The sequence below is a fragment of the Dendropsophus ebraccatus genome, chromosome 2 (genome assembly GCF_027789765.1).
Source record: "Dendropsophus ebraccatus isolate aDenEbr1 chromosome 2, aDenEbr1.pat, whole genome shotgun sequence".
Lineage (NCBI taxonomy): Eukaryota > Metazoa > Chordata > Amphibia > Anura > Hylidae > Dendropsophus > Dendropsophus ebraccatus.
The window spans coordinates 105,877,976-105,891,468 of record NC_091455.1 but is presented as its reverse complement, the minus strand read 5'-3'; the positions used below and the strand labels follow the sequence as shown (position 1 = coordinate 105,891,468).

General features: G+C 41.0%; 1 protein-coding gene across 2 annotated transcripts in view; it reads left to right on the top strand.

The window, feature by feature from the left end:
- The window catches only part of C2H5orf22 (chromosome 2 C5orf22 homolog), a 41,688-nt gene extending 28,526 nt beyond the window's left edge, over positions 1-13,162 (top strand). The window contains exons 6-10 of one of the 2 annotated variants that reach the window (XM_069958136.1): positions 270-391; positions 1,761-1,805; positions 3,654-3,720; positions 5,076-5,215; positions 12,946-13,162. In XM_069958136.1, coding sequence (XP_069814237.1) covers positions 270-391; positions 1,761-1,805; positions 3,654-3,720; positions 5,076-5,215; positions 12,946-13,078 — 507 coding nt within the window. In that variant the 3' untranslated portion in view covers positions 13,079-13,162. The remainder of the gene's footprint in view (positions 1-269; positions 392-1,760; positions 1,806-3,653; positions 3,721-5,075; positions 5,216-12,945) is intronic. The other variant, XM_069958137.1, reaches the window with a different exon arrangement.
- The last annotated feature ends 331 nt before the right edge of the window (positions 13,163-13,493 follow it).

Here is a 13,493-nt window from a genome sequence, read left to right as displayed (position 1 = left end):
TTTACCCTTTACACCTGAGTAGAGATGTCATAATGCAAAAAGGGGATGACAGTGTTACATATTATCAATATTATGTCTCTCTTTATTAAATATTCTAGACATTGGCCAATCCTTTTAAATCTTGTCCTAACACGATGCCTAATTTATAGGCACACAACTCTGAGACCTCCACCAGTAACACCAGGGGTCATTGCAACATTGAATATCTTTCTTGCAAATAATAAAATACTGTATGAGACATTTGAATAATTTGCTTTCCTTGCCCACAGGATACTTTAGTTGACTGTGTAGAGAACCGCATACATCAACTTGAAGACCTGGAAGCTGCATTTGCAGATTTCTGTGAGGATGATAGTGAGGAGACTGTACAAAGATGGGCTTCCAATCCGAAGTATGGCTACAAGTTTTCTTGATCATATTCATTATGAAATTCAGCATCCACCTGTGTTGTAAATTATATTGTTTAATGTTACTGGATGACACACAAGTACAGTACATGACAGAGAAAATGATGCATAGGCAAAGCAGAGTGACCCCTGCACTGTGGTACAAGCATGAGCATATAACAACAACTTTGTGTAAAAAAAAAAAAGGATTTTATCTAATCTTTCAGCAAAGTACAGTAAGGGTGGTATCATACAGCTGTGAGGGTGCCTTCACACTTGCCACATTTGCAGCGAATTTCACATTGCAAGTTTCTTGCAGTAAAATCCGCTGCAATGCTGAATTCAGTTAACGGCAGTTTACGGCACTCCATTCCTGCAGTGAATTTGAATTCCGCTGCAAGAATATCGTGCTATACATTTGTAAAAATGAACTATTTAGCTCCAGACATTATGCTTACCTTTCTACATTCCACTAATGTGCACCAGCATGCTCTGGGTCCCCACACGCTGACAGCCTGCTTAGCCAACCACTGCTCTGTGCTGCCAGTAGAACGTGGAGCATGATTTCGGGAGCGAATTAGTTAATTTTACAAGTCTATGGCACAATACATTCTTGCTGTGGAATTTTAATCCGTTGTGAGAATACAGGGCCATAGACAATATTAATACAGAATATCACAGCAGAGTTACTGCAGATTTGCAGTGTGAACACGTTTCAAATTTGGATACAACCTGAAAAGGAGATTCTCATATCATCTAACCAAGTTAAAGTGTCGCTGTTGTTATACCTTTTAAAATCTAAATCAACAGTAGATGTGAAATAAAGTTTACAAATTTTTTTAGTTATCGAAAACGCAGCACTTCCTGTGTTTTAGACTTTTTTTGGGAAAAAACAAAAGTCTAAATAAAGGTAGTCCAGTGTTTCCCAGGTCATCTGAGCACTCACATAGAGAACGCTCAGAACAGTTTTTTTTTTTTTTTTACTTTTCATTTTATCTACAACAAAAAATACACACAGAAAAATCACAATCCATTTAAAGATGACAGGCTCCCGACCCCCCACTAGAGCACCTTATACTTACCAGATCGAGCTTCTTGAGACTGTCCGGTGACGGAGATTTCAGCACCCGAAGCCCGGCGTGTGTGCTCCTGAGAGGAGTCCAACTCTCATAGAGAACGACTGGTGAGTCTGACGATCCGTCATTCTCTATGAGTGTTGGACTCATCTTAGGAGCGCGCAATCTGGTACGTATAAGGTGCTCCAGCGGGGGGCCGGGAGCCTGTCACCCCAGCACCGGGGGTGACAGGTTTCCTTTAACACTGGCCAGGACTTTGTGTTTAGTTTTTTTTTTTGTTTGTTTTTTTGTCGACCAGCACAAGACTAAAAATCTGCCTTCAGGAGACTGGACCCGGATACAAGTAAGTACCTTGGTTTAAGAGTAACTTGGATTGGGAGCGTTTTGCAAGAAGAGCTCACAGTTTTTCAAAATTGTGACTTGGTTTAAGAGCATTGCTTTGGTTTGAGAGCTCCCTGTACTGGGTAGGAGGGGCATGGTCTGCATTGAGGGGTCTACAGCCCTGTACTCTAACCCAGGAGGTCTCTCTCTCCTTTCAAATCATAGCAGATCCACTTCATGTGACAACACAGACCTCTGTTGTACTACACTACTGCATTATGGGGATCTGCAGTTCCTTCCTGTATCTACAAACTGCTGCTGTATTTTCAGGTTCATGCACTTATCTGCACATGCTGATTGCTATACTGTACAGTAACTTATAATATCACATATTCTGCTGTTTCTGAATGTTTGTTTTAATTAGTTTTACATGTTATTCAGAATAAAAAATCATTTTTTAAGGTGTGTAACCAATTGTCTACATTTCAATAATTTCTTATGGAAAAATTTGCTTTGGTTTAAGAGTGGATTTGGATTACAAGTGCGGACTCTAAACGAATTATGCTCGTAATCCAAGGGACCACTGTATAGCTTTGTTTTACAGTATGATAACTGAAAATAATACATGATAAAATTATGAATGTAAATTGTAAACTTGCTTTATATCACATCTATTGTTGATAAGGTTTTGTAAGTCATAAAGACAGTGACTCTTGAAACATGTAAGGATTGTTAAGTATATTTTTGCATATGCATTCAGTTGGCAAACTTGCCTCCTACTGATATGCCGCTGTTTACCTTCCAGTGTTCACAGCTCTTTGTCTAGCTTACTCACCACCGTTCTGCACTAAAAGCAGTGGTCTGGCTGGTGTGTGTGTGTGTGTGTGTGTATATATAACTATAGTATACATATTTATATTATATATTTATATAGTGTACATACACTATAGATCTATAAATGTACACTACATCTATATTTAGATCAGGCAGACCACTGCATTTAGAGCACAGAGGTAGCTGGTAATGATCTGTCAACTATGGCAGAGAAAGAGCCGTTATATCAGGATAAGTAGGCAAGTTTGCTGAAGGAATTTGCTAAATATTTAACTTGACGAGCCTTACATATTAAACTATATTAGCTGGTTTAGGTATCAGTCTTTAATATTCTACACGTACCAGTAATTTCTATTCATTTGTGCTCAGCTATCTGCATAAGCTGTGTAAATAGCTGTGTATCATAATATAGGATGTAATTTAGGATCCGTCCATTCGGGAAAACTTTACATGACATAGCACAAGAATAGGTATCTTGTTCTGGCCTTGTAGTGCTCTAAATGTACCAGTAGATGTAGTTGTTGGATTATCTGAGAAAAGTTCAGCTACTGCAGAAATGGAGGTGCATGTGAGCAATTCATCAACCCTTTCTGCTCAGCCCAGTAGTTTTGTAGTTTTGTTTTATCCCAGTCTTTAAATTGTCAGCAGGCATTTGCTTCCTTATCAAAATACCACTCCAACACAGCCGAAATGATGATAATATTACTATGGGAACGTCAGGCAAAACAAGTTTAAAGGGGCTCAGGTGCCCTTTGTGTGGGATAAATGTGTTTTGCCTGGAAAGGACTTGTGTGGGCTATGTGACCTTGTGTTCTACATTTCTTCATCAATCACAGTAGAGTCTGAACCCTTCAAAATGACAGTGTCAATACATTGTACAATAAAGAAATGTAATGCTTTTAGGATTTGCTGAAACTAGCCTTTTTATTATAACAAACATGTTGTTAAAATACTGAACTGTACAAAGGAATGCAGTTTTTTGGCATACATGAATACATCCTGTCCTTAAATTGGAGGGTTTTTCTATTTCTTTTAGAATGAGCAGTCTTGTCCAGCTGGTAAATAGCCTGAAATCTCGAATGGAAGCACCTGATTATGAAATGGTAAAGATGTATTTATTAGATTTATCTTTAGTAGTTGTCATGCCATGTTGGGTCATCTCTTACATCTTAAATTTTAAGATGTTTATGAAAGTTTTATTTTCAATAAAGTACTGGTTTTATGGAAATATGCCTATAGTTTGTCATTGGTATATTCTAGTTTTGTGGAGTCTCTATTCACTTAATAGGAGGACTTGACAGCCTTTTATTTCCTTGATCACAAGCTCATATTAAAATAATCAGTGCGTGTTCACACAAAGTCTTTGTATGCAAAATAACTTTGTTGTTGGTTTTCTGTTTTCATGTTTTTTGTTTTTTTTTTAAAAAGGCTGTTAAAAATTTCAGTGTTCCTTTACTATCAAGAAACTGCTGTTATTTTGCCTAAGGTTACAAACCCACTTGGCGGGTCTGCAGCGAGTCTCCATGCTGCGTTTTTGCAGCGAGACTCGCTGCAGATCCCGGCCCTATACTTTTAATGGCAGACAAACACGCAGCAGGGATGTACATCCCTGCTGCGAGTTTGTCTGCAGCCCTCCCCATTAACCCCCCGGCCGCCGTAGCTGATACTTCACCTGATCCTGGCTCCGGCGGTTCCCGATGTCTTCAGCAAGCCGGAGCGGGGATCAGGTGAAGTATATGCTCCAGCCAGCCGCCCGCAGCCCCGGCCGCCCGATCGCCCCCCCGCAGCCCCGGCTGCCCGATCGCCCCCCCGCAGCCCCGGCCGCCCGATAGCCCCCCCCCCGCAGCACCGATCGCACGCCCCCCCGCAGCACCGATCGCACGCGTGCGATCGTTGCTGCGGTGGGGCGTGCGATCGGTGCTGCGGGGGGGCGTCCGGGGCTGCGGGGGGCGATCGGGCGGCCGGGGCTGCGGGCGGCTGGCTGGAGCATATACTTCACCTGGTCCCCGCTCCGGCTTGCTGAAGACATCGGGAACCGCCGGAGCCGGGATCAGGTGAAGTATCAGCTCCGGCGGCCGGGGGGTTAATGGGGAGGGCTGCAGACAAACTCGCAGCAGGGATGTACATCCCTGCTGCGTGTTTGTCTCCCATTAAAAGCATAGGGCCGGGATCTGCAGCGAGTCTCGCTGCAAAAACGCAGCATGGAGACTCGCTGCAGACCCGCCAAGTGGGTTTGTAACCTGAAAAGACAATGGGGGATATTTGTGAAGTCTGGCATTTTTTACGACGGGCCTACAAATGTCCCCACTGCTTTGGGGATTTATGGCTTCAAATCCACAGCAATGTACCTCAAAGTTGACCGCAAGGTTGTGTGTGGGAATTGTCTGTAATGCTTTCTGTATAGAATGGAGAATGGTCATTTACTGATATTTATTTATGCACATTTCTTTCTCCACAGATTCATCAGGCTGGTCTTACATGCGATTATGCTGAGCTTCCTCATCATGTCAGCTCAGAGATGGAAATTGAATGTTTAATCCAGTCAATGAAACATTTATTAAAACACCTCCCTAAGCCAACCCTTGTGACATTAGCCAGGTAATAGCATTAAGCATTAAAGGACTCTCCTACAGAAGCTTCAAAATAGCTATAGTGGGGAAAATAATTATTTGATACACAGCCGATTTTGCAAGTTTTCCCACCTAGACCAAACTATAAAGCACGTTTGCAATAAGGGCAAAGGCACACCAGTATTGAAGTCAATGTAAATATCTTCATTAGACAAACAATGAAATAAGCAAAATAAACACCCAAAAAGGTTAAAAACACTTAAAGGACAAGTGCCATGAAAAACTTTTTCCCACTAATTGAAGCACATTACAAAGTTATATAACTCTGTAACATGCTTCAATTACCTATCTGCCTCCCATCCCTGTCTTTCCCCCCCTCCACCCCCCACCAGGAAGTGTCCTAACTCACACAGACCTAATGACTGTCGTCACCGTCGCCAAGCTCTTTTCTCAGCTCCTTCTCCTGTTACACTAGCCTCCCCCCTCCCCTGCCTTGTCAGGTGACTCAGCTTGCTCAGCTCCCATTGGCTGAACAACTGCAAGGCATCACTTGTCACATGTCATGCTTATCTTCCCTCCGACTGACTCCAGCACATAGGCAGCCCCCCGCCCCCACCTCATACCCTCTCTCCTGCTACCGTGGACTCAGTGAGTGAATGAGTCATGAGCAAGCTGAGTCACCTGACAAGGAGGGGGAGGCTGGTGTAACAGGACCTAGAGCAGCCCTCCTGCTGATGACTCATCCTCACAATAAGGAGCTGCCTGGTGACGGTGACTACAGTCATTAGGTCTGTGTGAGTTAGGACACTTCCTGGTGGGGGGTGGAGGGGGGAAAAGACAGGGAAGGGAGGCAGATAGATGATTGAAGCACATTACAGAGTTATATAACTTTGTAATGTGCTTCAATTACTGGGAAAAAGTTTTTCATGGCACTTGTCCTTTAAAAGGCAAAGCAAGGAACCATGGTTGTAATCATGTTCTCAGGGTCAAAACAGGAGAAAAATGTGGTAGGGATTTGTGTACTGTTCTCTTTATTTTACTTATGTATCTTTTATACAGAACACTGCACTGGCACTTTACTCTTTGATTCACCTTCATGTTATAGATCTAGATAAGGACTAGTTTGTATATATGCAAAAAGTCACACCGTCCATGTGCATATCAACATTATGCTGGTGTGCCATTGCCCTTATTGCATACGTACTTTATAAATAGTTTGGTCTAGTTGTTTTCTCTGTATGCAGGCTATGTGCACCCGTTTCATATATATATATATATATATATATATATATATATATATATATATATAAAAAAAAATTTTAAGCGGTGCATCTCCATTTTTCTTGGGTTACAAGTTTTCCCACCTACAAACAATAGAGAGGTCCGTATTTTTTTTTTTATCGTAGGTTCAATTCAACTCTGAAATCAGAATCTAAAAAAAAATTCTTGTACATTACATTGTTTGATTTCTGAATAATTACTATGCATTGTATTGCATGGAATAAGTATTTGATATAATAGTAAAACAGAACTTAATATTTATTGAAGAAACCCTTATTTGCAACTACAGAGGTCAGAGGTTTCCTGTAGTTCCTGCCCAAGTTCACACACACTGCAGCAGGGATTTTGTCCCACTCCTCCATGCAGATCATCTACAGAGCTTTTCAGGTTTTGGGGCTGTCACTGGGCAACATTGAGTCACAGTTCCCTCCAAAGATTTTTTATTGTGTTTAGGTCTGAAGACTCCAGGACCTTTAAAATGATTCTCATGAAGCCACTCCTTAGTTGGCCTGGCTGTGTTTTTCAGGTCATTGTCATGCTGGAAGACCCAACCACCACCCATCTTCACTGCTCTTACTGAGAGAAGAAGGTTGTTGGACAAAATCTTGCAATACATGGCCCCATTCTTCCTCCCTTTAATACTGTGCAGTAGTCCTGTTCCCTTTGCAGAAAAGCACTCCCCAAAGTATGATGTTTTCACCCCCATGCTTCATGGTTGGGTGTGTGTTCCTTGGGTTGTAGTCCTCCTTCCTTTAAACATAGCGAGTGGACTTGACACCAAAAAGTTATTTTGGACTCATCTGGCCACATGTCAGATGAGTCCTTTTTGTCCTTTTTTCAGAGAGCATGAATGATAACGCAAAAACTTTTTTTTCCATTCATGGTTAGTGGTTGGATGAAGCCATTTATTGTCAAACTCTTCAAAATCCAAATGACTGATCAAAAGTTTACATAGCACAGTTCTTAATACCATCTATTGCCCCCTCTAACATCAATGACAGCTTGAAGTCTTTTGTGGTAGTTATGGACAAGGCTCTTTATTTTCTCAGATGATAAAGCTGCCCATTTTTTTTTTTTTTTTTTGCGAAAAGCCCCCAGTTCCTGTAAATTCCTAAACTGTCTTGCATGAATTGCATGCTTAAGATTTCCCCAGAGTAGCTCAGTGATATTGAGGTCAGGAGACTGAGATTGCGCTCCAGAACCTTCACTTCGTTCTAATATTCAAGGAATTCATAATGCCAGTCAGCAGTGTTCAAATTATGATGAACAAATGGAAAATCAGGAGCCCTGTAAAAACCAAACTACAGTCAGGTAGACCAACCAAAATTTCCGCCACAACTGCCAGTGGTGAGACCAAAATTTTACTTTTTGGCCGCTACCACAAACATTACATTTGGAGAGGTGTCAACAAGGGCTATGATGAAAGGAACACCAATTATACTGTATAGCACAGTAATGGATCGCTGATGTTTTAGAGATGTGTGCGCTACAAAGACACAGGAAACTTGGTCAAAGTTGAAGGAAAGATGAATGCAGCACATTATCAGCAAATATTGGAGGCATATTTGCACTCATCAGCCCGGAAGGTGCACATAGGACATACTTGGACATTCCACCATGACAGCGATCCAAAACACAAGGCCCAGTCGACCTGTCATTGGCTACAGCAGAACAAAGTAAAGTTTCTGGAGTGGCCATCTGAGTCTCCTAACCTCAATATCATTGAGAAACTATGTTGAGCTCTTAAGCACGCAGTTCAAGCAAGACAGCCCATGAATTTACAGGAACTGGAGGCTTTTTGCCAAGAAGAATGGGCAACTTTGCCATCTGAGAAAATAAAGAGCCTCATTCACAACTACCACAAAAGAGTTAAAGCTGTCATTCATGTTAGAGGTGCTATTCCCGTGTTTTGAGACTCTTAACTGAGGCTCCACTGTACCCTTTTTTGCATATTTAAATTTATAGGGGGCAATCTATCAATGGAGACTCTTGAGTTAGTACGTAATTGGATTTTTTTTCACTGATCTCCTTGAGCACAGTGATATCTGTGTTATGTTAGAGGGGGCAATACACTGTATTAACAACTGGAGTATGTAAACTTTTGATCAGGGTCATTTGGATGTTCTTTGTTGCCATTATGATTTAAAAAGAGAAAACAAAGTAGTTTTACAATAAAGGACTTCACCTAACCATGAGTGGGAAAAAAAGTTTATAAATTTTATAAAAGTTAAAAAAAAGTTGTATTTCATAGTCTCCGAAAACAGGACAAGAAAGCAAAATTCTGCCGGGGTATGTAAACTTTTGAGCATGGCTTTATACAGTATCAGAGAGAAAAATGTAGTGGATATATTTATATATGAAGGTGAAGTGTAGTTATGAGTATGATAGCACCCATACACGATCCACAAAATGTTAGGGATATTTGGTTTGTTAGTGAAATTTATAAAAAAAAGTTAAACTTTCCAGCTCTTGTCATATTTTATCAGGAAAGCAACGCATTTAAGTATAAACATGTAATGGTGATTTCCTCTTCTCAAACTACTTATTAAAACAAAAGCCAACAGAGAATGCCAGTGTGTCAATAACTTTGTCATGTGCCCTTGAACATCAACTACAGCTTGACAACAATGTCTCATGCTGTTCACAAGTTGATTCATTGTCTGCTGAGGCATGGCATCCAACTCTTCTTGAAGGGCAGCCCTCCAGTCACTGAGGTCTTGGGTACAGAGATACAAGCTTCTACATGGCGTCTCCATGATTATAGTAGTAATCATAAGTAGTAATTATGGCTACCAACGATGTTGGAAACATCAAGGAGAGTGCTAGGTATCAACCTCTGTTTCTTTTGGTGGTGGTACTGTTTTCTATACATATCTGACTTTTAGACCTCATGTATACGGTAGAGCTACAGGGACAAGGACTTGGGGTGCTATTAGACGGGCAGATGGCAGTCCGATCAATAATTTAAACTAGCCCCAATTTGCTAGATTGGCACTTGTTTACTAAGCCTATTAGACGGCGTAATAATTGATTTAAAAGGGATGCACAGACATTGTTGGCAATGTCCATGCAGCCCTTGCCCTAAACTGTTAATACACTTCCCTCTGACCAGCCACTCAGTCAATTACTGGCCGGGACCGGCAGCAGAGGACAGGAGAAAACTGGGAGTGTGGAGAGGTAATGGATTAACAGTTTATTCAATCATTATCAATTGGCCTTGCATCTCTTTTACACGTAGCAATGCGTGGACGGTGGCTGATGATTTTCGTGTCGGACTTTTTCACACAGTCAGCTGATGATCGTTTTCATCAGTTGATTGTTGTCTTTAATCACTGATTCGTCCGATTATCGCTCTGTATAATAGGGCTCTTACTGTTCCTCCATTATTATATTCCCCTAAGGTGCACCACCTTTAAAGCTTTAAAAAAGGCATTTTTGGGCACATGTGGTGAATAAACAAAGAGAGTTTGTAAAAAAAACTTTTACTATATCTTATTATTCTTTATATTCTTATCCAGCTCCTTTCCTGCTCCAGCAACCCTCCTAAACTTAAAATTAAAAGACAAAAACTAATTTACGCTACCCTCCATGACAGCACCCCTGGTGAGTACCTCCCACCACAGGGCAGGAAACCTAAGAAGACAAAAGCTTGAGACACACCTCTCCACACCTCAGTTCAGGTTTTCTGGGAAAGGAGGCCTGGGAAGAGTGCTTCTGCTAAAAAAGTATGTAGAAGAAGAAAGACACCTCTCCTGGCTGCAGGTCCCTAGTCTGATTCTGCCTTGTAGGGCTCCCTGCTAGCGTACATCTCCTTCTTGAAATAGCTTTGTAGCCTGCTGGAGGTCTCTCATCGCCCTGACATCTAGCTGTGCGGCTGTTCACGTTTCCTAATGCATTGTGAGGACGGATCAATGGTGCATTGGAGATTAGAATTCATGTGCATCTCTTCCAACCTCTTCCAGGCACCTGACATCAGCATGCATGCACAAAAGGTTTTTTGACGCTCCCTCAATGAATGTTTCCGGCAGGCCCGCCTTTTCCAACATGGGCTTTCGGAAATCCCATTTTGAAGCCTGGTTGATAAGCGGTCGGCATCTGCAGCCTCACTAGCGTCTGAAGGCCTGGGACTCTCACTAGCCAACCAGTTTTCTAAAGCAGCTGACTAGTACACCTCCTGCAATGACGTCTGAACTTTCAGGAGGGGACAAAGGACCCCATGAGAGAAGGAGGTTCAGGACTTCTAATCCAATACCAGTGAATTCCTTGGGTTGGTGAGAGGTCCTTTCCCTTTACTTACTTGTAATTAGGTGGGTGGGTTGTTTGTTTTTTTTGCTGTTTTTAGATGTCTTCAACCAGCTCTAAATCCAGTTAGAAGAGCTCTGAGAAAAGACATCATAAGGAATGTGCTGAATGCAAAGAGCAGCTTAGAGATGATTATGTCAAAGCCTTGTACCCAGCCTGTATAGATAACCTTGTGGCCCAAGAATCTACAGCTCTAGCAGACAAGAATTACACAAGTCACTAAGTCAGCTCAATTTACCCAACCCATAGAAGAGACCTCTGCTCAAACATTTTGGCCAATTGGGACTGGAGTCAGGAATCCATAGACATCCTGTTTGCCCTCCTATCCAAAGCCAGACTATCCCTTCTCTGGTGGTTGCAACCAGGCAATTTTCAAGAGTGGTTCACTGTTCACCTCAATCGATCTTAAGAATCACAACGGATGCCAGCCCTTGAGGATTGGGAGCCCACTCGGACAAACTATTTCTGTATTTGTATTTTGACGAATTTTGGCTTACATGATAAGGCCAGTGACCCTTATCATGTAAGCCAAAATTCGTCAAAATACAAATAATTACTCAATCTACCAAAAAAAAAAAAATGCCAAGTTACCAGAATAACAATACACTATAAGGCTGGGTTCACACTACGTATATTTCAGTCACTATTGTGGTCCTCATATTGCAACCAAAACCAGGAGTGGATTAAAAACACAGAAAGGATCTGTTCACACAATGTTGAAATTGAGTGGATGGCCGCCATTTAATGGCAAATATTTGCTGTTATTTTAAAACAACGGCTGTTATATTGAAATAATGGCAGTTATTTACTGTTATATGATGGCCATCCACTCAATTTCAACATTATGTGATCAGAGCCTTTCTGTGTTTTCAATCCACTCCTGGTTTTGGTTGCAATGAGGACCTGACATGAGGACCAAATACAGCCTGAAATATACTGTGTGTGAACCCAGCCTAAATCTTTATTGAATAAAAGCATACATAAGGAACAACAAAGAAGACTCAGCACCGATAAAATAAGGGACGTAGGACAAACAATGTATGAGCATAGAGCAGCAAAATTTGTAAACTGTGTATAATAAATGCAATTTGGTGCCTATGAAAGATTCTCAACTAATAAGATTAAAGTGCCTAGTGCAAATGTAATAACATACAGAATTATATGCGACCTAATGCTATATACATGCAGTCTGTGTTATCATTACCCGTATAGAGTCCCAGCAGCCGCGTGCTTATACCAGTCAGGGGAAATCACCTTCTTTCTTTATAGCACACTCTACTAGGTCGGTAGTAACCTACTGGGTAGAACAAGCAGATTCATCCTTAAACCTGATATACATATTCCTTAAATACTATACGCTACAATGGAAGCAAGTATCTGATTAAGCCTGCCAGACGTTGTCCTCTCCTCCTCACACACACACACACACACACACACACACACACACACACACACACACACACACACACACACAATTTATTCTACTGTTCTAGTCCTTCAGGGGTACTGTCATGGGCCTTAGGGTAAAAGCAGGATTACTAACTGGTAATCTTGCTTTCAGTAGCTCATGACAGCACCCCTCTACTTGTACTTGTTACAGGCCTGAGGTGTGGAGATGTGTGTCAAGCTTTTAGGTTCTTAGCTTTCCTGTGCAGCGGTGGGAGGTACTCTCCAGGGGTGCTGTCATGGGCTACCGAAAACAAGATTACCCAAAAGTAATCCTGCTTTTCTGTCTTAAGACACAGAATGGACTATTAGCTTAGTGAAGGACCACATTACATGCTGATCATAAAAGCATATCTCTTTTAATGCTAAAGTAACAAGATTTTTATAAGCTTTATGCTGAAGTGCTGGGTTTTCTTTCATATTTCTGTTGGTGAGACCATTTACTCTGTCCATTTACTCAGCTGGCATGTTGTATCTTTCAATAATTGACACATTTGTCCTTTCCTATTCTTTTGTGGTAGTTCTGAATAGGTTTTCAACATGTAAATATTCTAAAGTTATCTGTAAAATATATATTTCCCTTTATTCAGAGGGAGATTATGAAATAATGACAAGATTAGGTAAAATATAATGAGGTGGTAGAGCTGATCATTCAGTTTTGCCCAAATATTTGCTTTACATGTATATCAATTATTGTGTCAATGACATGACTGATTGTCTTTTATCTAGGTCCAGTCTTGATGACTATTGCCCTTCTGAACAAGTTGACTACATACAAGAAAAGGTTCTGGATGTGCTCCGTTCACTTTATGGCACATTGGATGTTCATTTAGAATTTTCCCCTGGATCATCATCTGTCTGATTGTCAGCTTTTCACCTTTATTCACATAGTGGCCTGAAAATGTAACTATTTCTCACACCACAGTAAAATGGGTGTCTGTGTGAACCTGTGGTACTTTACTGTATTGATTGTATAGGAAAAGAGTGGCTACATGATACAAAGCTGTTTTATATTGGTAGTTGTATTTGTGTAAAAGTGTTCATGTGTTGTTGCTGCTGCTGCTCTTTCTGTAGTGTTAGCTATAACTGCTTATTTATAATTATATATGTCAGAATGGCTGTCTATCTATGTTACAGCACTGTACGGTATCAATATCTACTAAAGAATTTATAGCAATATTGGATCTATAGATACATGTCTGTATAAAATAGACTACACATAACTTTCTGTCATTAAGTATACACAAGTATTACCAAATTGATGTAAATCACTTCAC